The sequence below is a fragment of the Ceratotherium simum genome, chromosome 9 (assembly GCF_057802395.1).
Source record: "Ceratotherium simum simum isolate JZ-2026a chromosome 9, ASM5780239v1, whole genome shotgun sequence".
Lineage (NCBI taxonomy): Eukaryota > Metazoa > Chordata > Mammalia > Perissodactyla > Rhinocerotidae > Ceratotherium > Ceratotherium simum.
This window is the reverse complement of record NC_141908.1, coordinates 11,154,980-11,180,100: the sequence shown is the minus strand read 5'-3', so window position 1 is coordinate 11,180,100 and position 25,121 is coordinate 11,154,980. Positions and strand designations below refer to the sequence as shown.

The 25,121-nt window shown below is 47.6% G+C and overlaps 1 protein-coding gene across 1 annotated transcript in view; it reads right to left on the bottom strand.

Moving 5' to 3' along the window:
- Positions 1-25,121, bottom strand: part of SCTR (secretin receptor) — a 75,937-nt gene that overhangs the window by 8,392 nt on the left and 42,424 nt on the right. Inside the window, exons 4-9 of the mRNA XM_004423899.3 lie at positions 22,258-22,361; positions 16,250-16,347; positions 14,874-15,006; positions 12,585-12,738; positions 3,183-3,243; positions 1,862-1,931 (exon numbers count right to left, since the gene is read on the bottom strand). Coding sequence (XP_004423956.3) covers positions 1,862-1,931; positions 3,183-3,243; positions 12,585-12,738; positions 14,874-15,006; positions 16,250-16,347; positions 22,258-22,361 — 620 coding nt within the window. The remainder of the gene's footprint in view (positions 1-1,861; positions 1,932-3,182; positions 3,244-12,584; positions 12,739-14,873; positions 15,007-16,249; positions 16,348-22,257; positions 22,362-25,121) is intronic.

Below are 25,121 nucleotides of genomic sequence, written 5' to 3'. Positions count from 1 at the left end.
TAAACTAATAAAGGTCATTTTATTTTATTTTATTTTTTGTCTTAAGAGTTGTATTTAATTTAACAGGGAGGACTTGAAAGCAAAAGAAAAAAATCTTTAAGATCCCAAGAATGAGTCTTGAATAGGGGAATTGTAGGCCCCGGGACAGGCTGGTTGGGAGAGATTTTGCATGAGGGGTGCCCACCCAACACCCCTCAATCCCTGGATGGACCACAACCCCAGGAAACCAGCCTGGACACTGGGGCTGGTTGTCCCTCAGCTGGTGCTCTCCGGGGCTGGGCGGTCAGAGTTCCAGAATAACGGCAAGAAAGCCGGTCTAACGAAACGAGGAGCTGTCCTCCTGTGGGAATATTATGCAGCCATAGCAAATCGGTCAGTCAAATAATTTCAAATTACATGGGAAAGCTCACATCTACTGCTAAGCGAAAAAAACAAACTAGGATACAAAACTATATTAAGCATTTTGGAAAAGAAAAGTATGCATGCTCAAAAAAAGAAAGTTTTTCATGTTCACATGTTCACAATGCGTGTCTAGATGTGAAAACTATGGGTGATTTTATTCCTTTTTAAAAAATTCATTTTGTATTTTCACGTATTCTTTACATGAATTCTATTATTTTTGGAAAAAAAAAGAAAACGGTCATGCGATGGCCCCCTCCTCCCAACTGGCCCCAAGAAGTCACCCGGTCAGCCAGCGAAGAGGAGGGCTGCTGCCCTGTCCTGCACCCTCTCCCTGCTCCAGCGAGCCCTGGAAGGGTGCTTTCAACTGGTCCTGCACCCTTGGCGTCCCTCTGAGCTCTGCGCACTGCTGAGGGGCTGATTCCCCCCACAAGACGAACCCAGTGTGTCCCCATGTGTCTTCCTCTTCTGTCCCCCTTATTCTTATCCACACCTACAGGCTCAGCCACAGGGCTCCCAGGCCTGACCACAGAGCAGAAGCACCTGGAACTTACATCTTAGTGGCAGCCCAGGCCCCTCCCCAGAATAGTGAGAGCCCAAATCACTGGCTATCAGTATTTTCAAAAAGGCCCCATGGGCCGGCCCCGTGGCTTAGCGGTTAAGTGCGCACACTCCGCTGCTGGCGGCCCGGGTTCGGATCCCGGGCGCGCACCGACGCACCGCTTGTCCGGCCATGCTGAGGCCGCGTCCCACATACAGCAACTAGGAGGATGTGCAGCTATGACATACAACTATCTACTGGGGCTTTGGGGGGAAAAAAATAAATAAATAAAATTATAAAAAAAAAGCCCCCAGGTGATTCCAAAGAGTAGCCAGGGCTGAGATCCTCCGAGCAGCCTGTCCATGAGAGTCACTCCTGCCTCTCTTCCCTGGGGTCTGGGGGCCACCCCTCCAGGCCTGCCCCCACTTGCAGCACGACAAAGGCCCAAGACCACAGCCCCTCACTCAGCTTTCCCCAGCTACACCCCCACCCCCACCATCCACGGCCTCCTCCTGTGATCCCAGGTCAGTGATTCTTCCCAGTTTAACAAGAGGATACCTAGAAAAATGATCAAGACCTGAAGATCTGAACCAGTGAAGGTGGAATTGGAGGCCAGCACAGAACCAGGCAGCTTAGGGCAAGGAGCTCTGCTCAACACATTTCAGATGCTACTCACGGGCAAGAGCAAGTTGTGTAAGCTCTTGCCTCCTGCCAGTTCCTCGGCCCACTCCCATCCACCATTCTTCAGTGGGTGGAGCTTCCAGACCCTCATGCTGCTGGCCAACCTCCAGAAGCTCTGTGGTTTATCCCTCCATGCACCTGGAGGTGCATGGGGAGGGAGGAACGCTAGCCCTGTCTCCTGGCCCTCTGTCCCTAGAGGCCAGTCACTGTTTCCCTCTCTCCCACTGGAGCCCAGCTCACCAGGATGGAGAGGATCACAGGCCCTCGGATGACCCACCAGATGGACGCATTGGCGTTGATGTCCCAGCACCTACGGAAGGACAGCCAGACATCGTTATGAGCAGGCAGCTGGGCTGACCAGAAAACGCTAGTTCCCCGAGGTGCCCTTCGTATGAAGGACCCACTCTTGTGGCCCTGACCCCTGTGGCTGTATGGTCAGCACCATTAGAACCGACCCACTCCTGCTGCCCAGGGGCACTGCTGGGGCTGAGGGAGTGGCCCCTGTCTCCATGCGTGCCCAGTGAGGGTCTGGGGAGCAGATGTGTGTGGAACCTCAGAGCCAGAAGATCCCAGATCCCAAAGCTAACACAGTAGCAAACTCGACTGCCAACAGTGGCCAGGCAGGTGACATCAGTGAGTGATGTGGCTGGGTGACTGACATGTGACCTCAGGACCCTGGGGACACCAGGCGTGGGGGGGACTTGGCAAACCAGAGAGCCAGTGCCAGGTCTAAGGCAGCCACAACTCTGCTCCAGCTGATTTTTGCCAAAAGAGAAAATGGGAAATATTGGTAGAACTATCCGTTTTTTCTGGAGAAGCTGAAAATCTAGATTTTAAGAAAAAAAGTGAATTCACCCAATTAAGAAAATTATTTTGAAACAATTATTTTGGGTTGAATTTGGACTGAAGATACTTGTAAGCCTTATCCGACCTAGTCCACTTCTCAGCCTGGTTGTGTCATCACGCCAAGGAGAAGCTGCCTCCCACTCTGCCGTGCTGCCTCGCTTCCTCCCTGGCTTCTCGCAGCCTTTCTTTCCCTGTGTCTACTCCCAGGAGGCCCCCCGGGCTCACCTCCATCCTCAGCGCCTCGCATCTTTCGAGGACAAGACTAGACCTCTTTGTCCCCATCAGGACTTGTTGAGAATGCTGCCGCTGCTCTCCTGCGCCTGGCTCTGCAGGACTCTCTAACACCCGGGGGTGGGGGGTGGTGGCGGGGGAGATCTCAGGAGGAAGGAAAAGCTGGTTTGGCCCTTAGAGCTTCCTCCCTGAGCAGCACCTGCCTGGAGTTTGGCAGCTTTGTCTGGCACCTGACCTAACCACAGAGCTGATAGGGCAGGAAGGGAGACAGGAAGGGAGGCAGGGAGGGTGCAGGCCTCAGCGCATCTGCAAACTCACGCCCCGGGGAGCTGCGCACTCAGCAGCCTCGCACTCCAGAGAACTCGCCTGTGGCCCCCAGTCTGAGAAACAGCCCTCTCATAGAGAGCTCCAAAGAAGTGTCCATCCCATTTGAAGAACTGGACAATATAAAATATACTTGTTACCTCTCCTTCAAACAGCTTACCCAACATCTTCCAGAAAGTGCCTGGCGACAGCCCACGAAGCAACAAAAATGGCTGGGGAACCTGAGGAGTAAAAATAAAGGGAGGGGCGGAGGAGAGAGGACTCAGCTGTCCACACCCGTATGAGGAACGGCACGGTCAGTTATCCCAGTCGAGGGAGGGAGCAGGTACCACGGAAACCCCCTTGTAAATCCTGTGTAAATGTGCAGCCTTGTGTTTCACGGGTAACGGGGATGCTCTGGGAACTGAGACAGGATCAGACGGATCCTGAAGGCTCCTAGGGGTTACGGGTTTCCCGGGAGCCTGGGCCAGACTCCAGAGGACCTCTGCAGAGAGGAGAGGGGATGGAGTGACGGTCTACACCTGTGCCATCCCGTACAGTGGCCACTCGCCACATGTGGCTATGGAGTACTTGGTATGTGGCTGGTCCCAATGGAGATGTGCTATAAGTGCAAGACAGATACCAGATTTTGAAGATTTATTTAGTACAAATAAAAGAAGGTAAAACATGTTATTAACAATTTTTATATTAATTATATGTTGAAACAATAATATTTTGATTATATTGGGCTAAATAAAATATATTATTGAAATTAATCTCACCTGTTTCTTTTTACTGTGATTGCTGTGGCTACTAGAAAATTTTAAGGTATATACGTGGCTCAGATTCTATTTCTAATGGACATGCTCGTCTATAGGCTGAATTGTAGGAGCCCCACGCCCAGGCCTCTCAGTTTTCAGACCTCTGGCAGCCAGGTCTCTCACCATGCTCCAGCCCTCCACCCCCAACCCCAGGCAGTCGATAAAAGGATTCTTCTCTGGAGGAACCAAACAGCCCCAGAGAATGGGCCTATAGAGAGCGATGCTGGGGGGGACTCCCCAATGCAGAGGCCACTTCCAGCCCAGTCTCCCTTGAGAGGCACACCCCGCCCCCCGACACAGGGCCTTCATTCGGCTCTGAAATGACTCATTCTTAAATATGAGCAGACAGTCAAGGTCCGACATCTGAGGAAAGCTGATTACATAAAAGACAAAGACCAAAACAACCCGAGAAAAGGAACTCAGAGGAAACAGACCATACAGGCTGCCGGCAGAACTTGAACCAAACAATTCCAAGGAATATCATCAGAGAGATAAAAGAAGAGATTACATCTGCCAGACACAAACAGGATGCTGGAAATAGGAGCACTTAGACAACAAGGAAGAGGGCTGAGAAATTGAATATATGATAATCAGATGAAAACATTTCATAGATGGGCTGGAAGATAAAGACCAGGAAAAGAGAAAGGCCAGAAAGCAGAACACCAAGAGTGGAATGAAAAGTAGGAGGAAAATAATGAGAAAATTAGAGGTCGATTCCAGGACATGCACCATCTGATTAAAAGTTTCAGAAAGAGAAGATAAAAACCAGAGGGAAAGAAATGAACAAATAGATACCGTAAGAACATGTCCAAGAAATGGAGGTGGGTTTCCAGATGAAAGGGCCACCAGATGCCAGCAAAAAGGATGAAAACAGACTTCCAGGGGGTGCATCCCTAAGACGTTCCAAACCGTAGGGCACAGAGAGAAGATCCTGCAGCTTATATACAGAGAGAGGAATAAAAAGACTCAGGAAACAGAATGACATGGCACGTCCCATAACCAGATGCCAAAACAGAAGGCCTTCAAAAGGCTGGGGGAAAATGATTTTTCAACCTAATTTCTATGCCCAGCAAAACTATAAATTAGGTGTGAAAGTTGAACAAAGATATTTTCAGATATGCAATGCAAAAAAATGTACCTTCCATGCACTCTTTGTTAGACAGATACTGGAGGATGTGCTCCAACACAGCTAGAGAGTAAACCAAAGAGAGAGAGACAAGAAATAAAGGAATAGGGTTTGTGGAGGGAAATGAAGGAAATTCTCAGCATGAAGGTTAAGAGAGTTGAGCAAGTCTAGAGAACAACTAGCCCAAATAGAGCAGGAGAGCAGAAGGTTCTAGAAAGAACATTAGTGGATATATTCAGGTGAATAGTATCCCCCCCAAATTCATATCTACTCAGAATCTAAGAATGTGACCTTATTTGGAAATAGGGTCTTTGCAGGTGTAATTAGTTAAGATGAGGTCATATTTATGAGGATGCCAATCATACTGGGACCCTAATCCAATATGACTGGCATGCTTATAAGAAGGCCATGAAAGGGGGTGGGGGAGAGAGAGGAGACACAGAAGGAAGAAGGTCACGCAAAGAGGGAGGCAGAAATTGGAGTAATGCAGCTACAAGCCCAAGAACACCAAGGATCGCCGGGGACCGCCAGAAGCCGAGAGACAGGTATGGGACAGATTATCCCTCAGAGCCCTCAGAAGGAATCGATGCTGCCAAAACCTTGATTTTGAACTTCTGGCCTCCAGGACTGTGAGAGAGTAAATTTCTGTTGTGTTGAGCCACCAAATTTGTGGCGATTCGTTACGGCAGCCCTAGGAAACTAATACAGCAGGAAAACACCAAACACAGGAACTAACAGATTTCCTGTTGCATTTGATGATTTGGAAAATAGCACTGGAGGATTTTCCAGTTCTGTTGGAGAATTTGGGAGAATTAATGACAGCAATACAAAACAAATAAGTAAATTAAAAATCACTCCATGGAAAACAAAAAGTAAAATATTGAAAGTATAATCATTGTACACCCCTTGGCTCAGTAGTAAACAATATTTACATAGACATGATGATGTACACATTGAATATGATTTAACCAAAAACTGTGAAAAACTCTAATGGGAGGATGGAGGTGGTGGAGGAAAAATTTTACATCCTTACCTTCCATCATAGTCAACAAATAATGCCTAAAATGGACAAATCAAGAAATAGCACAATATTGTTTAGAAACATGAGAGTAAATGTTAGGAGGAACAGCTAAAGAGTTGAAGGGTGTTACCTCTGGTGAGCAGAAGTGGGGGCAGGAGACTGTTTTTCTTTTCATTATAAGCCTTGTAGTCCTATTTAATTCTTTAAACAAAGTATATGCATGACTTTAATAAAAATAACAAATTTTTAAAAAATTCCCTGCCTTAATTTTGGGTGCTTTGGGCAAAGAACAAGGATTTTGAGAGCCACCCGTTCATTGTCTTCTGTCTTTAACAGAGAGTTGGTGGGAAAGTGTGAAAAACTAATAGCAGCTTTAGTCAGAGTTGTGTATTGGTTTGGTATGATTTCAAATCCACTTGTTCACGACAAGAGTGAAGTTATTTGGATGCAAGCAGGATGTTGTCAAGGCCACCTGCTATTGTCCATGAGCACTTAGTGGCTCGGCCGTTGCGGGGACCCACTAGGGGCTGATCAGTAAGAACGCCCGGAGGAGCAGCTATGGCTAGTGGACAAATGGAGTGGCTAAATGGCTAGACCAAGAGTTTGTGAGGACTCACCACGAGTGTTCAGTCCGGGCAAGGCTAACCTTTGCTGATCTAAATAGTTTCCCGAAGACCTTGGGGCATTAGCTCCTGCCTGGGCAAGGCGACTCTTTGCCACAGTCGTGCAATCCATGCAGCGGCCCGTGAAGGAGACTATCTTGCCCACCAACACCAGCGCCTTCGTTCCCTGGCAACGTGCTGTAGCAAAAGGGACTTTCACTTCCCGTTGGCAGTAGACTTCAGCTCTTGGTTGGCTAAGCCAACTCTTCCGAGAACCACCTCCTAGAAAGGCACACTTCAACTAAATTTGGACTTTATTTCTGTCATCTCCCCTTTGCCTGGAACAATAGTGTCATTAATCTATCATTGGTTTGTAGTATGTTATTTCTTTATGTTAAGAGATATCATCCTGTATACTATTGGCTTGTGGAATACATGCATACCTCAGAGATGTTACAGGTTAGGTTCTAGACCGCAGCAATAAAGTGAATATCACAATAAAATGAATCACACAAATTTTTTGGTTTCCCAGTGTATATAAAAGTTATGTTTACACTATACTGTAGTCTATTAGTTGTGCAATAGCACTATGTCCAAAAAACAATGTACATACCATAATTTAAAAATACTTTATTTATAACCATCATCTGAGCCTTCAGTGAGCTGTAATCTTTTTGCTGGTGGAGAGTCTTGCCTTGATGTTGACGGCTGCTCACTGATCAAGGTGGTGGTTGCTGAAGGTTGGGGTGGCTGTGGAAATTTCTTCCTTTTTTTTTTAAGCAATTTTTTTTTTTTTGAGGAAGATTGGCCCTGAGCTAACATCTATTGCCAATCTTCCTCCTTTTTTTCCTTTTTTTCTCCCAAAGCCCCCAGTAGATAGTTGTATGTCCTAGTTGTACATCCTTCTAGTTGCTCTATGGAGGACGCCGCCTCAGCATGGCTTGATGAGCGGTGAGCTGGTCTGACCCCAGGATCTGAACCAGTGAACCCTGGGCTGCTGAAGCAGAGCACACAAATTTAACCACTATGCCACCGGGCTGGCCTCCTGTGGCAATTTCTTAAAACAAGACAACGATGAAGTTTGTCACATCAATTGACTCTTCCTTTCATGAATGATTTCTCTGTAGCATGTGATGCTGTTCAGTAGCATTTTACCCACAGTAGAACTTCTTTCAAAATTGGAGTCAATCCTCTCAAACTCTGCGGCTGCTTTATCAACTAAGTTTAGGTAATTTTCTAAGTCCTTTGTTGTCATTTCAACGATCTTCACAGCATCTTCACCAGGAGTAGAATCCATCTCAAGGAACTACTTTCTTTGCTCATCCATTAGAAGCAACACCTGATCTGTTCAAGTTTTATCATGAGATTGCAGCAATTCAGTCACACCTTCAGGATCTCCTTCTAATTCTAGTTCTTTCGCTATTTCCACCACATTTGCAGTTACTTCCTCCACTGAAGTCTTGAACGCTTCAAAGGCATCCATGAGGGTTGGAATCAACTTCTTCCAAACTCCTGTTAATGTTGATATTTTAACCTCTTCCCATGAATCAAGAATGTTCTTAATGGCATCTACAATGGTAAATCCAGAGGTTTTCAACTTTGCCCAAATCCATCAGAGGAATTGCTATCTATGAGAGCTATAGCCTTATGAAATGGATTTCTAAAATAATAAGACTTAAAAGTTGAAATTACTCCTTGATCCATGGGCTGCAGAATGGATGTTGTTTTAGCAGATATGAAAACAACATTAATCTCATTGTACATCTCCATCAGAGCTCTTGGGTGGTCAGGTGCATTGTCAAGGAGCAGTAATAGTTTGAATCCTTTTTTCTGAGCAGTAGGTCTCAACACTGGGCTTAAACCATGTTGTAAACAGATGTGCTGTCATCCAGGATTTGTTGTTCCATTTATAGAACATAGGCAGAGTAGATTTGGCATAATTCTTAAGAGCCCTAGGATTTGCAGAAGATTAACTGAGCATTGGCTTCAACTTAAAGTCACCAGCAGCATTAGCCCCTAACAAGAGAGTCAGCCTGTCCTTTGAAGCCAGGCATTGACTTCTCCTCTCTAGCTATGAAAGTCCTAGATGGCATCTTCTTCCAGTATAAGGCTGTTTCATCTACATTGAAAATCCGTTGTTTAGTGTAGCCGCCTTCATGAAGTATCTTAGCTAGATCTTCTGGATAACTTGCTGCAGTTTCTACATCAGCACTTGCTGCTTCACCTTGCACTTTTATGTTATGGAGACGGCTTCTTTCCTTAAACCTCATGAACCACCCTCTGCTAGCCTCAAATGTTTCCTCTGCAGCTTCCTCGCCTCTCTCAGCCTTCACAGAACTGAAGAGAGTTAGGGCCTTGCTCTGGATTAGGCTGTGGCTTAAGGCAGTGTTGTGGCTGGTTTGATCTTCTATCCAGACCACTAAAACTTTCTCCATATCAGCAATGAGGCTGTTTGGCTTTTTTATCATTCATGTGTTCATGGGAGTAGCACTTTTAATTTCCTTCAAGAACTTTTCCTTTGCGTTCACAATTTAGCTAACTGTTTGGCACAAGAGGCCTAGCTTTCAGCCTGTCTCAGCTTTCGACATGCCTTCCTTACTAAGCTTAATTATTTCCAGCTTTTGATTTAAAGTGAGAGACCTGCAACTCTTCCTTTCACACGGACACTTAGAGGCCACTGAAGGGTTATTAACTGGCCTAATTTCAATATTGTGGTGTCTCAGGGAATAGGGTGGCCCGAGGAGAGGAAGAGAGACGAGGGAAGGGCAGGTCAGTGGAGCAGTCAGAACACACACATTTATCGATTAAGTTAGCCATCTTATATGGGTGCAGTTGATGGCGCCCCAAAACAATGACAATAGTAACATCAAAGATCACTGATCACAGATCACTATAACAAATATAATAATAATGCAGAAGTTTGAAACATTGCAAGAATCACCAAAATGTGACACAGAGACACGAAGTGAGCAAATGGAAAAATGGCACCGATAGACTTGTTCGATGAAGGGTTACCAGAGGCCTTCAATTTGTAAAAAACAGTGTCTGCAGAGCACAATAAAATGAAGCACAATAAAACGAGGTATGCCTGTATTACTATTATAAATTATAATTCCCACAGCAAAGCTGTGTGAAATAAATTATTGGCAAAGACAATCTCAGTCTCCGAGGATAATTTGCCACGGACAAAACAAGGGTTCCCAGTGTGGCCCCTGGACCAGTATGTCCAGGTCCCTTGGAGCCTTGTTAGAAGGCAGTCTCTGGCTCCACCCCTGGCCCACTGGCTCAGAGATTCGGGGTGCGGCTCAGCCAGCTGGGGTTGACACGCCCTCCATGTGACCCCAAAGCCGGCACCAATTGGAGAACCACCAGTTTAAGTTCCCTCAGTGAGTGAAGCTGGGTTCATCCCCATAAAAGCCAGAGGTGTCACTCTTTTCTGGGCATAGACTAACACCCCAGTCACCTTGAAAAATTAAAAGCTTGTATAAGTATTAAAAACCTTAAAGATATTCACTCTGTCTAACTCAGTGATCTCAATTCTAGGATTCTACATTACATGGAATAAGCTTTGCTTATAAAATATTCATCATTGTGTTATTCATAATAGTGAAAAATTAGAAACAATCTAAACGTCCAAATAATAAGTATTTGATTAAATACATCCACAGAGTAGTTAAAAATGTTTATGGAAGAGTTTAAAGAATACAAAGCATGCTTATGTGTTAATGGAAAGAAGCAAGATTCAAAATTCTGCATACCAAATGACCACAACTATGTGGGGAAAACCGTGAGTAGGAAAAAAGTCTGGAAGGAAACCCCAGAAAATGTTCAACAGATGGGACTAGGGTAATTTTCTTCTATTTAAAAAATAAATTTTTTTTTGCAAAGTTTTACAGGGGGCGTGTACTCATTTAAGCAACCTGTCTCTGGGGAAAGGAGCTGAGTACAAATTGAGGAGGGGCCCCTGCTTTTGCAACAGAAGGGCCTCTCACAGCTGGAGAGCTGCCGACTTTCTGAGCCGACCTTCATTCAAACCTCCTGAACACCTGTGACAGAGATCTTAGAGCAATTTTGTCTCCCCACCAGACTACAAACCCTTTGAGTGATGGAACTGTTTCTGTTTTGTTTTGTTTTTTTGTAATGTCTATAAGCCCCTCTGAGCACACAGAAGTGCTCAAAGAATGTTGAATTAATTATGATCCTGATAGTAGAGATGATGAAACTGTCCATGTTCACACGGTGAAATCCTGGCAGATCTGGGATTCAAGGCTCAGTGAGTTGGGCTCCAAACGGGGCTTTTTTGCAGAGTCGGCTGCATAAGGCAAGTCCCTGGTCCCCAAACACTCTGGGACTACTGGCCTATGCAGATATCCAGAGATCAGCAGAGCCCTACAGCTCCCGCTGGCCAAGGGTCATGTGCTAATCAGGCTGCCAAAGTCCAGAAGCAGGAGGGCACAGCCAGCTCTGCCAGCTCAGGTGACTTCCATGATGGACTTCTCCGATGAGGAGACAGGGCCCTTGCACATAAGGATTTAGACAAGCAGAAAAGACAGTGGAGGGCATTCCTGGCTGGGGCTCTTCTTAATTAAAGGCACCAAGAAGAAACCAAATGAAGCAAATGGCTGATACACATGACCATCCCTATACACCTGTGAGTCACTCACAGGAACCTGGCTTTCTGTCTAGAACCCAGTGGGTAATTTACATATGTTTATCAAATGAGCAATGGATGAATGGATGGATGGATGGATGGATGGATGGATGGATGGATGGATGGATGGATGGATGGACGGGTGGATGGATGGATGGATGGGTGGGTGGACAGGTGGACGAATGGATGGATGGGTGGGTGGACAGGTGGACGGATGGATGGATAGGTGGGTACATGGGTGGATGGATGGATGGATGGGTGGGTGGATGGATGGGTGGGTGGATAGATGAATGGGTGGGTAGATGGATGTTTGTTAATAGCAGAATAAGAGTTAAGGGGTTTTGGAAATAGACAGACCTTGGTTTGAGTCCTGGGTCTGCCCTTGTCTACAGTGTGACCTGAGCAAGTTACGTCACGTATCTGAGCAGAGGTTTCTCTGAGAGGCCTCTGGGGGTTGTTTTGATGATTAATAATAATCCATGGAAAGCGCTGAGCTCATGCCTGGCACATAGTTAGTGCCCAAGAAATGAGAATTGTTATCATCTTCATTGACCAGAAAGGAAAGGGGGAAGAAATGTAATGGGGCTTGCAGTTGGCTCTCTTGCTACCATTTCCCTCCTTCCTAGAAACTGAATCCTGGTTTCCTTTGGGAAGTCATGTGGTTTAAGTAGCTTAAGTCCATCAGTGTAGTCTATCCCCTCAGGCCTCTGTGATTGGTTCAAGGATGTGTATGAGACTTAAGCTGGTCCAATCAGAGTGAACCTCGGAATATTTGCTGAGAATGCTGGGACACAGCCTCCTTCTTTCTCTCATTAGATGTAACGAGGAGGCCAGTAGCTCAGCAGCTGCTGGCAGTTACATTGGAAGCACTAGCCTAACGAGAAAGCCAATATTACAGAAGCAAAGTAGAAAGACAGAAAGAAACATTGTTGAGCTGCTAGATTCAGCTGCATCTGAAGTTGGTGATCTCTGGACTCTTCAGTTATATGAGCCAATTAATTTCTTTTATGTTTAAAACCTATCTAGGGCAGATTTTCTGACACCTACAGTCAAAAGCACCCTACAGAAAGGACACGAGAATAAGGACATATGAATGGAATGTCACAAAGATGAGGCAACAAGTGTTGGGTGGTATCAAACGGTAAAAGGCTTTGGATGACAGAAGTTGGGGCTAAATTTTAGCTAGTATTTCCCATTTGACAGATTAATAAACTGAGGCCAGAGAGTTAAACATCAAGCAACTTGTCTAAGATTACACAAGTTAGCATTAACTAAGTGTGGAGCTGGAACTGGAAACCAAATCCTTCTGGCTCAGTGCCCTTTCCCAAACCACACAGCCACTCTACCCATGGAGAAACATACCCCAGCCGAGGGCAACAAATCCCTGGAGGCACTTCCTCTCTGAGAAGAAGGAGATGATGAGGAGTGTGTGAAGGTAGAGGCCTTCCACCAGCAGCCAGGCGTAGTTGGCCATGATGCAGTACTGGAAGAAGACCATGACCAGCTTACAGCCCACCTGGACAGAGAGAGGCAGGTGAGTCACAGGCTGGGTGACCTGCAGGTTTCCCTTTGGTGCCCAGCCCCAAAAGAAGTGACAGGGTGTGGGAGGGATCAGGGGCCAGGCTACAGAGCAAGCCTCTGAGGCCCATGGCCATCCCCTGTGGCCTTCCACTATCAGAAGACCAGGCCCACAGAACCTCTAGAGAGTGGAAGTCCACAGGCCAACAGCCTTGGTCAAGATGGTCAATGGGCCATCACAGAAGCAGGAAGTGCATAAAATTCTGGAACTGGCTGCCACTTGTAAAACTGTGTCAGATACTGCTCAACTCCCAACTCCACCATTTTTCAGATGAGGAAACTGAGGCCTAGAGAATAAAAAGGATTTCTGAGCAAAGAGTTAACAAATTCTTTCCAAGCTCAGTTTCCCTGGAAACAGATGAAGAAGGGACATGCCAGCGACGTTAGAAGGCAACATTGATTCTAGGAAAAATGGCCCCTGGCTGGTACACTGGAGACCTCTAAATACCTGATGGGGATGCCACGGTGTTGGCCTTCCCTCACGCAGTGACTCTTATAACAGGCATGTCCCTCGCAGGGATCCCTGGAAACTCTGCCTATGGATTTCTGGGGCATTAGGCTTGTATGCCAGCACAGCTCCAAATCCATCCTGTGAGGTCTCCTTTCCCTTCACTGAGCTGTCCCCTGGGGAGAGGACCTCCTGGGATGGCCCGAGGGCTGCTGCATGGATTGCTGCAAGAACATGTCCGTCATTGGCCTGGTGCCGCCCTGCTGGCCAGCTGTGTGCCTGCCCTGTGGCCTCCTATGGACTCTGATTCCAGGCGTGGCCCAGAGTTGGCTTGTGAGTCTGATGTTTAGTGGAAGCTGAGAAGGTTCCCTGCTGGACGTTGCTGGACTTTTCCACTGCTGGTCGGTGACGGGGCGGGGCCTGAATTTAATCTCCTGACTCCCGGTCACCTGCTCTTATTTCATCCTGGAAATCTCCCTGAGACACGTGGGCCCTTCTTGAGGGGCCGCTCAGTTTTCGTCAGAGAATACACACACACACACACACACACACGCTAAAAACTATAAACAATGCAAAGTTAACAGATCTGTAAGGAATCACAGATGTGAGTGGCGAGAAGTCACAGGCAGGTTGACTGAAGCAATCTCAATTTCTGGTCCCTTTCTCCCTGCTTGCCTCTGCTGTGGAGACTACCATAGCGGAAAAACAATCTCCCAGCTTCCTTCGCAGTTAGGTGTGGTCACATGACACAGTTCTAGCCAATGAGACATAGATAGGAGTCTCAGAGAAGGCATTCTTTCCCAAATGAAAAGGCAAAGCCTCCCAAAGAGAAAAAATGTTTAACCTTGACTTTACTCCTTCTTGTCTGGAACATGGACGTGAGGCCTGGGGTTGCAGCAGCCATATTGCAAACATGCAGTGTAAAGCATGGAATCAAGGATGGCAGAGCAGAAAGAGGGAAAATGACTGTGTCCATCATGGCATCATGGAGCCACTGTGCCACCTCTGGATTGCCCATCTGTGGACTGCTTACGTGTGAAAAAAAACCCATCTGTTCAAGCCACTGATGTGCAGTTTTCTGGTATGTCCAGCAAAAGGGATTTCCAACTGACACATGGGTGATATTGCAATGAACTAAGACTCATCTCAGCATTCAGAAGGAGGAAGAGGTTTAGATTTAACAAAACATGATTGTTTTACTGAAGACCTGTGTATGCAGACACATGGGCATATGCTCACCCTTTTCTTCCTACAACCAACCCCAACCCTCCCTAGACTTGGTCATTTATCTACAGCTGGGATCTGGCAGGATTAGGGAAAAGAGGAGTCTCTCTGTGCATCTAATTCCCAGAGTGGTGAATCCACTCCCGGACACTGGGAGTTGAACAGCAGCCCCCATGGGCTTCCCAACAAACTGTTCTCATATGTGACCTAAATTGTGCCTGTGGGGACACAGGATTCTCCCGAACTTCCTGCCAGCCCCAGTGCTGGCCCCTTTACCCTAGGCATTAAGTGCCGCCTCAGTATGGACTCAGGGGAAGGACAACTGGGCTGCCACCTTTCCACAGTTAGGCTGGGGGAGGCAGGCAGGCCTGGCCACATCCTGGGGCATGCGGGCCTGTTACCCTGTGGGCATCGCAGTGGGTGACATCGTCCGAGGAGAAGAGCACGGCATCCTTGATGAAGTTGGAGAGGGCGCGCAGGATGAACGACACAAACAGGTGCATGTGGATGTAGTTGCGGGTGCAGTGGAGCCTCCTGGAGGGAAAGAACGTGGGGCCGTGGGCACCAGAGTCAGGAGAGGCTGGGGCTCAGCCAGGCCCGCTCCTGCCCCAGTGTGCTTTCCAGGTCACACAGCTCTCTGTATCTCTGTTGGCAGAGCCTGAATGAGAACCCGGGCCCCCAGACGCCCAGTCTACCCTATCTCATTTTGCAATTAAAAAAAAAGCTGGGGGTATAGGAGCAATGCTGTATTCTGCTCTGACCTACCACCATCTCAGCTCCCAGAATCGTTAAGAAGAGTGAGCGGTGTGGGAGGCACGCAACCATTTGGGAGGGGGAGAGCGGCAGAGAAAGAACACAGGCTGTGGGGAGAAATCAGACCCAGGCTCTGCCACTTAGGAGCTACAAGACCTTGAGCAAGCCTCTTCCCCTCCCAGAGCCTGGGTTTCCTCCTCTGCTGCAGGGGTCAGAAGTCTGTAACTTGTTCCCTGTCTTCTGGGACCAGAACCAGGCTTTCTTATGGGGAACTATTCCAGCTCTGGGGAAGGGGTGACTCCACCCTTCCATCCTCAGACCGGACCAATCAGACCTCCCCATCCCTGGCTGCATGATTGGCTCAGGGTTGGGCATGCGACCCAAGCCAGCCCTATAAGAAGTCCCCCAGGACTTTCATTGCAACTAATGGGGAAGAGGCCCTCTTTGCCCTGGCGTTGCTGAGCTGGTAGAATGTACCCCTGCAGCTGCTGGTGGTTGTCTCTGCCACCCCTGAAGAAAGCCTGCCTGAGGATGAGGCCAACGCAGAGTGGAGAAATGGAGGGAGACAGACCTAGTTCTGCTGATAGCTTTGAACATCTAGATCCAGCCATGCCTGAAGCCAGATGTCCCTGAACTTGTCAATTATGTGGTTCAGGTCATTTTTATTTTTCTTAAGCTGTTTTAAGGTGGATTTCTGTTTCTTGAAACCAAGAGTCTGGCTAATACACTTGTAATATGGAGGGTAATGATACCTATCTCATAGCATTGTGTGAAAATTAGAAATAATACATGTTAAAGCAATTGGTGCAGTAAGTTCTTAGTAATGCTCAGTAAACGTTGAATGAATGAAAGAATGAATACGGTCATGGGAACTTCGATGTTTTGCCACAGGTAAGCTTTAGATCAAGAAGTGATAAAGTTGCCCACACAGACCTTCCTCTCTCTGGCCTCAGCAATGAAAAGAGACCCAAAGTCTGCGCCCGGGGAAGGCTGGGGAGGCGGAGAGCTGGCAGCGTGTTCTCACCGGAAAGCACAGAGGATGCTGAGGGCGACCAGGAGCATCACCAGGGAGGAGCTATAGCCCACGGTGTACATGACCTTCAGCTTCAGCAGGTACTCGTGCTGCAGAGAGAGACAGGTGTGTGTCAGCCCCACTCGCCCACCTGGCTGGCTCTGCCCTTTTCTGCCCCAGAGTGGACCTGCTTCAGGCTTCAGGGGTTGAAGGGGTTCAACTCTGACTGCTATTCTGTTCATACCCCAAGGACACCAATTCATAGACTCCTAACATCTTAACTTTGGAAAAGATCTTGGGGATCATCTGATGCCAATTCAAACTTCTATCCCATGTAGAAGGCCCCTTACCATCACTCTGAATTCAAGCCTTTGCTTGAATACCTCCAGGGACAAGGTGCTCACTGCCTTTCAAGGAAGTTAATTGGTATACAACAGTATAAAATATTAGATAATTTTTTCTCATGTGAAGTTAAAATCTATTACTTTTAAATTGTACCTATTGGTTCTTTTTCTGCTTCTGGAGCCACTTAAACTGAATTTGTCTTGTACTGAAGGTCCATCATTATTTTAAAAATAAACTTTTCATTTTAGAATAGTTTTTTAGACTTAGAGAAAAGTTATGAAGATCATCCAGAGAGGCCTGTCATTTCTTAATACAGCTATTCTGCCTATTCGTCCCTCACATATTTTCTCAGCATTAAATATTCCCTGTATCTTTAATCTCTTTTCCACAACCCTTCACCATTTTGCTCAAGTAATATACTCCAGTTTGTCAACGTCCTTAAATAAGATACCCAGAATCAGATAGCTGAGAAGCTCCAATGTGTTCTCTGACCAGGAAGAAGTAGAATGGGATCATCACCTCCCCCGATCTATACACTGCACTCTTATTAATGCAACCAAGCAGGCATTTACTTAAGCAGCCACGTCACACTATTGGCTCATCTTTCATTCACAAAGATCTCAAGGGACTGGAATAATGGGCAAAAAATTAAATTGTGACATGTTGTGATAAATGTAAAAGCCTGCAATTTTTAGGTTCAAAAAAATAAATTGTACAACAATCTTAAGAAGAATCAAGGAAATGAAAATTAAAACAATAATGCTATACCATTTTTTACCAACAAAATTAACAAATATTTCAAAGTAATAATATTCCATGAGGGTATAGTGAGGGTATTGTGGGAGTGAAGATGCGTTCACTCTCTCTGGAAAGTAGCACGTATCAAGAATCTTTGAAATATGCATTCCTTTTGACCCCCCGCCTACCTCTAGAGATTAATTCTAAGAAATAATCAGAGACATAAAAACATATTTCAATATAAAGATGTTTATCACAGAACTATTTGTGAAAAACACTCAAATGTCCAACAATAAAAGAATCATTAACAAAATTATTTTAAACCAAAATTATTTTAATGTTATGCCACTGTTAAAATGCTGCTTACCAGGAGTTTTAAAAGACATCATGACATGCTAAGAACATAATGTTAAGTGAAAAGGCAGAATACAAATTTTACATGTACAGTATGATTCCCGTTATATGCAAAAAAAAAAAAGTGTTAGCTTGGGGCTGGCCCCCGGGCCTAGTGGTTAAGTTTGACGTACTCCACCTTGGTGGCCAGGGTTTGGTTTCTGGGCTCGGACCTACACCACTCGTCAACAGCCATGCTGTGGTGGCAGCTCACATACAAAAAAAAAATAGAGGAAGATTCGTACAGATGTTAGCTCAGGGCGAATCTTCCTCAAGCGAAAAAAAGGATTAGGTTGAATTATACGAAATTGCCCTTTTTTGTAGATCAAAAATGATTGACCGTAAGGAGATGTGTCAGATGTTCATAGTGGTAAGCTTTGGGTGATAAGTTTGCAGATAGAGTTGTTACTTTCATTTGTATTTTTTCTATGCTTTTCATTTTTCTACTGTTGGTAAGTACGATTTTATAACCAGAAGAAAAGGGTAATTAATTTAAAAAAAAAAAATAGGCACAAGAATAGTGTGAGGGAAACCTAGTGTTAGGGAAACAGCTGTTCATATGAAAATGACCTTGAGGAGAGAATGGCCCCTGCTCCACGGTGGTAGAGGAGTGGATTGCCAAGAAAGAACACAGGCTCGGAGCCAAGAGACAAGGGTTCCAGACCCAGGACTGGTACTCACCAGCTGTGTGACCTTGGGCAAATTACTTAACTTCTCTGAGCCTTAGATTCCTCATCTGCAAAATGGGGATAATATCTACCTTGCAGGCTGGTTGGAAAAACAAACAAGGCATCAGGTAGAGTATCTAGAAAATGCGTGGCACTTAGAAGACACTCAATGCATGTTCATTTTCCCCCGCTCCGTGTGTCAACCTACAATCTTGCCGTGTGCAGGCCCGGAGCCGAGGGCCTCAGCCTCACTCCCAGGGATGCCTGGTTTTGCAGCCCTCAGTTCGGGAGCAGTTTGGGCCAGCCTGTGGCAGCATGAGGAGGCACGGTGACAAGGGTTCAGGCTGAATATTCTGTACCATCTTGTGGCTGGGGTCATTGTCTGCCAGGTGATCCTCAGGACACCTGGGCCAGCTCTCATGCAGACCCGTTCCTGCCTGTGTCTTTAAAGTCTGACCCAGAAAGAGCCCTGTCCCAGGAGGCCTGACATGACCTCGCTGCCCCCGCCCCTGACATCTGCAACTGTGCACCACCCCCAGATGATTTGGGGTCTAGACACCTCACTGCCATCTGTCCTGGATCAAGTTGCCTATCTCCCTGCTGTGTATTCCCCTTCTTCCTGTATCCTCTAGATCAAGGCTCAGCAGGCTTTTTCCATAAAAGGACAGATGGTAAATATTTTAGGCTTTGGGTGCCATTCAGTCTCTTTTGCAACTACTCAACTCTGCCATCGTAGTGCAAATGGCTGTGGCTGTGTTTCAATAAAACTTTATTTGCAAAAGCAAGTGGTGGGCCAGATTTGGCCCAAGAGCTGTAGTTTGCCAACCTCTGCTCTAGGTAAGCAAACCCCATTTTATTTACCCAAGTGGCAGGTGTGCCTGGTCTTTCTGCTAATCTGAGTCCACTATTGCGTTTGTCAAAAATAGAGCAGTGTGTGCCAAGTAAAAAGTTGAAAAAAGACAACCAAAAATGCATATTTTCACCATCACTTGATTAAAAGAAAAAAAGACATTTCAACAATAAGAAATCAGGATGATTCAAATCTTAGAATAAATGACAAAGTTTGTGCCAGTTTACAGACCAGCATTCAGGGACCAGTGAATCATGTCTGGAAACCCTTCTAATCTTAGTGATTTTTATTTATTTTATTTTTTTATGTGAGCTGAAGCTAAGGTAAGTTTCCTTTCCACTATTTTTGGAAAATTAATTTTCTGAGTTAAGTCCAGAACTTTGCATTTATCTTTGTTAAATTTCAGCTCCAAGTTTTGGGATGTTAACAGTTTCAACTCTACCATGAACATCATAACTAAAGCCCCAGGCTCCATTCTTTCACAGCCAATTAGTCTAAGTCAACAGTTCTCATGTGCGGTTTTCATAGATATAACTCACAAAAACAGAAGCTCTTTGGGGTCCTCAATAATTCATAAGAGTGTAAAAGGGTCCCGTGGCCAAAAAGTTTGAGAATCGCAGGCCTAAGCCAATCATGTCTCTCATCCCTCTGCCAGGGATGGTCCAGGGGTGGGCAGGCTCAAGTCACTTTGGGCCAATGAGATGTGAGGACAGGTTTGCCGGAGGTTTGGGTAAGAAGTTTTCTTGCTCTTAGGAAGGAGCCGTAGGAAGCCAGGCTGTCCCTCCTCCCAGACAGGCAGGCCTGGGAAGTCTTACAATGGGAGGGGTGCCAGCCCTGGGAAGAAGCCACCAGGATGCAGGAGAGACAGAAAGGACCTGGTCCTTGGTGGCTTTGCGGTGCTGCTTCATCAGAGTCCTGACACCTTTCTCTGCACCCCTAGTTACAGGAGCCACATTTGCTTATTAAGCCAGTTGGAAATTTCTGTTATTTGCAGCCCAAAGCAGCCTTTTGAACCTCCATCCTGCTACCCATCATAAGAATGTTCTCTCCTAATCTTATGGATTTTACAAATTTTACACATAAGCCCCCTTCTTCATATAAGTCAATGAGAGAAATGGTAATCTGCAGAAGTCAGAGCCTACCCACGACCCCTCCAAAACCATCTGTACCCACTGATCAATCCTTGTTGGATCCCATTATTAAATTAGTCCACTCTGGCCAGATCTGAAGACCTCATGTGTTTCCTCCAATTGAATGACAAGCCCTGGGAGGGAAGAAACTTCATGCTCCATCTTGGTCCCCCAACCAGTCTCCCTCGTATAGAGCAAGACTGATTGGCTATAGAGAGAGGAGTCTTCGAAAAAACTCAGAGGTGGCTATGATCTGCCTCCCAACTTCATCCTTTCTCCCTTAATTCTGCTGCTCCCCCTCCATGCTTCTGTAACATCCTACCTTACCCTCCAAGGGACAAGCAAGCTTGTCCATGGTATTCCCGCTGGGGATTTTAGCTCTTGGAGCTGTTAAAGTGCATCTCCCAGGGGGCACACATCTTAATGAGGAGGTGGCAGAAGACAGAGGATGAAGCACTGGCTCTTTGTGGAACTAGACTTGGTTTGACTCCTGCCTCCACTGCTTTCTAAGCATGTTCCTTAACCCCTCTGAGCCTCAGTTTCCTCATCTGCAAAATGGAGAAAATACTGAACTAACAGTGAATCCTTTTGAGGATTTAATGTAACTGTGCATTACACAGCTGACACACGGTAGATGTTCAGTATATCGATAAACACTTATTGGGTCCTTTGCAGGTGCCAGGCATTGTGGGGGCACTGGGGGCCTGGAAGTGAGTAAGCCTCTTTCTGATTCATCATTGCTCTATCTCTGCGCCTAGACTCATGCCCGGCCCAGAGTAGGTGCTCAATCAATGTTTGTTGAGTGAATGAAAGCCTTTGAGGAGCTGATGCTTTAGTGAGAGAGGTGGATGCACACGGCACATGCTGATTATTTAATATACCATGGTGAGTAGTAGCTGGAGGCCAACACGGAGCATTAAGGGAGCCCCTCCTGTGGGGAGGGGAAGAAAGGGCTTTCCGGAGATGATGGGCTGGAGTGAGTCTTTTTTTTATTTTTTATTTTTTTAAATTTATTTCTTTTTCCCCAAAGCCCCAGTAGATAGTTGTACGTCATAGCTGCACATCCTTCTAGTTGCCGTGTGTGGGACGCGGCCTCAGCATGGCCAGAGAAGCAGTGTGTCGGTGCGCGCCCGGGATCCGAACTCGGGCCGCCAGCAGCAGAGCGCGCACACTTAACCACTAAGCCACAGGGCCGGCCCTGGAGTGAGTCTTGAAGGATGTGTACCAATCAGTCAGGAAAAGCGAGGAGGGAAGGGTTCTCTGCCACAGAGGGCCTTCAGGGGGGGCCTCGGGAGGCACCCGAAGAAGCTCAGCCCACAGCTCACAGCGTTCTTTCTCAGACCAGGGCTGCCCTGCGCCGGGCTCTCTCCTTCCCCTCAGAGCTTCTGACTCCCTTGAGAGCAAACGTTCATTGAGCACTTACTATGGCCAGGCACCTTCCCAGCACTTCCACATATTAACCCACTTAGTTCTCTTGACAGGCCTGTGAGGGCAGAACTATTATTAACCCCGTTTTCCTGATGAAGAAGCCGAGGCACAGAGAAGTCCTCCCCGCCTCCCCCAGGTCACAGGTCGGGGTTCAGACTCATGAGCCTGGCTCCGACCATTTAGCCACTATGTCGCTTCTCTTTTGGTTTCATGACTAAATCACCCCAGTCTCGCGGTGGCACACGGCAGTTCTCTCTGTGCCATGGTCTTCATGACCGTCATCTCCAGGTGATAGACCAGGGCAGTGAAGCCCACTGAACCCCAGGCGATGAGCAGGGGAGGGGTGGGTGAGACGGGCAGCCCCCAGGCCACCTGACCTTGGCCCTGGGCTGGCTCCACTCTGCCCCCTCCCAGGGACCTCTCACCCTGCAGGCCCCATCCCAGAACCGAGGGGGTTGACAGGCTTACCCGCTTCTCGTTGGACGAGTCATTCACGGTAACCCCACAGGCCAGGTCAGGCCTGGGGAAGGTTTCCGACCAGCCGCCCTGTGTGCAGTTTCGAAACATGGAACCTGTGGGTGCCAAGCATCCTGTGTGTGAGTGGTGGGGACCAGGGACAGACATCCAGGTCTTCTGGGCACCTCTGGCCATGCCTTAGGGGCAGCCCGGAGCTTCCTTCTGTCACTCTGTCCCCGGCCACCTTTCTCTGAACCACACAGTCAGCTCCCAGTTGGCCCAGCTGATCCTTCAAGAATATGTAAGAGTCAGTCAGGAGAAGTGGTGGGAAAGGTATGCAGGCAAATGGTCCGAGAAGGGGCAAAGACCCGGATGAGTGTGCGTGTGTGTGTGAGAGAAAGAGACAGACCTGCTGATCCTTGATACCTCCATCTACAAACCAGGCCGGTCCTGAACAAATACCCCTCCCAGCCTCTAAGCACTGCTTGTCTCCCTCCCGGGGTCGCCTTGGCCTCACCTACACACCCACATCTCACAACCCCACATCCCACTGTGCCAAGCGCGGGGGCTCCAGAGACAAGGCAGGCTGATTGACACGTGTCACAGTATTCAATACTCCCAACAACCCTTCTCAACCAGACCCCAGGCCCCCACAGAACTTCCGTTCCTGCTCCCCACCCCAGCTTGTTGCGCTCAGGGCCTAGCCCCACTCCAGGAATCTCTTAGACCCCTGTGCCACTGCAGCCCACTTCACTCTGAGCCTGTCCCCTCCTTGCCCTTCCCTCCCCAGGCTTCAAACTCAGCAACAAGGTCACTCAGCACTCCAGAAGGAACTACCACTCCCTACCCTCCACCCCCACTGGTTGAGGTGCCACTTCCGGATTTTTGAGGGTTTTCCCAAAGCAGAGGGCTGCTCCCCCACCCCCAACATGGGTGCTCACTGCAGAATCATAATAAAACCTTCATACTAGTAGGACATAGTTACTTTTTCAAGGGATTGTAGTGTCTCATACGATTAAGGAAGCTGAATGTAGTGCTTAAGAACAGTAGTCCCCAGAAATTTTGATTACACACCCCTAAACCAAAAAGTGTTGATCTCATACTCTAATGATTGTGTGTTTACCAAATTATAAGATTTCATGCTCTACTGTAATAATGGTAATTGCTATGTGCCAGGCACTGTTGTAAACGTGCGACAGGTATTAAGTCATTTAATCCTAACAAGACTATGAGGCAGGTACTGTTACTTTCATAGTAAAATCTATTGTACCACGGAAACACTACAACCATTTTGCAGTCGGGGAAACTGAGACACACACCCTGGTAGGTGGGGGAAATGGGACTGAAGCCTGAGGCTCGGGCCCACAGGCTTAGCCACACACTACGTACTGACCCCTTCCTTACCACTGCTGGCACTTTTCGGACTCTCAGGTCCTGCTACCATTTAAGGGGTGGATCCCCCACAGAAGCTGGCGTGGTTGTCAAGGACCTGGCCATCCCCATAATGAGCTTTTCTCAGGCTGCTGGTACTACTTCTGCAGCAAGGAAGTTCTATTTTATGTCTAACTTCACACCCTGCTTCCCAGCATCTGAAAATCACTGGAATAGCACCGAGATAAAACTTCCAGGCAGCCTCCCCTCACGGAAGGGACAGAATGGAGTTATTAGTCCTTTAGCCACGGTGACAAGGCCCACCTCTGCATTATGAACCACAAGACAACTGCAGCCCCCGCCGTCACCCCCACAGAGCTCATCGCCCTGCACCTCCAGCACGTGGCTGCACCCTGCACCCCTCACGCAGTGGCGACCACAGCTTCCCTGCCTCCCCCAGCAGAGGACGGGTTCCTGAGGCTCCCCAGTACCTGCCCAGCGCCCTCGCTCATCAAACCTTTGCTGGTTGCTGGCTGGCTAGAAAAGCAAAGGGGTGGGGATGAAGAGCCGCTCTACGCTTTTCTACGTGAGGAGAGGGAAGAGCTTGCCCCGAGGAGCCTTCAGAGCAGGAGCCCGAAGGCTGGGGAGGGGAGCTGCCAGACGAGAAGGAAGTCTTGGAAAGCCACCAGGAGTTGTTTCCCTCCTTGGACTGACTGGCCCAGCTGCATCCTCTCCTCGGGGCTGCCAAGGAGGGCAAACTTCCGGTCCGGGCTGGCTCTGTGGCTGTTACAGGGCTGCAAGGAGTGATCACAGCCCTGCAGACAGGAGCCCCCAATCCTTTTTCTCTAACTCCTGCCCCGTCCAGGGACCCCTTAACCACCCCAGCTGGGCCAGGCATGCTCCTCTCCCTCAGGCCCCAGGGTCTGGGCCACTGGCTCACCCGGTTTAGGGTCAAATACGGCTGGGATTTCTAGAACCAGCCACTATGCTAAGTGCTTTATGTACGGATTCTGATGTAATCCTCATAGTGCTCCAGTGAAGGAGGTGGCCTATTTTACTTACGAGAAAACCAAGGCCCAGAAATGGGCCAGAGTGCCCAGCCAGGACGTGCCCCATCACTGGCCCTCTCCCTGTGGACCCACGTGCGGCTTCTAGCACCAGGAGACAGTGGCCTTAGGCTCTAGGCAAGCCCAACCTATGTGGGCTCACGAGGCCTGGAGCACAGGTTTAGAACCAGCCAGATCTGAGTTTGAAACCCAGCACTGCCTCTTGGTTGCCGTGTGACCTTAGGGGCATCACTTCTCTGTCCCAAATGGGAATAACCACCTCCACTGCAGGACTGAGCAGGAAACATGAGAGCACACAGAAACTGCCCAGCTGGTGCCAGGCACAGGACAGACGCCAGTGTTACTCCCTTCTGCTTTCGGCCTTTCTAAAATAGACCAGGAGTGGTGGGGCTTGGAGGCTTGGAATCTAGGAGGCGGTGGAAGATTTCTGTAAATGAG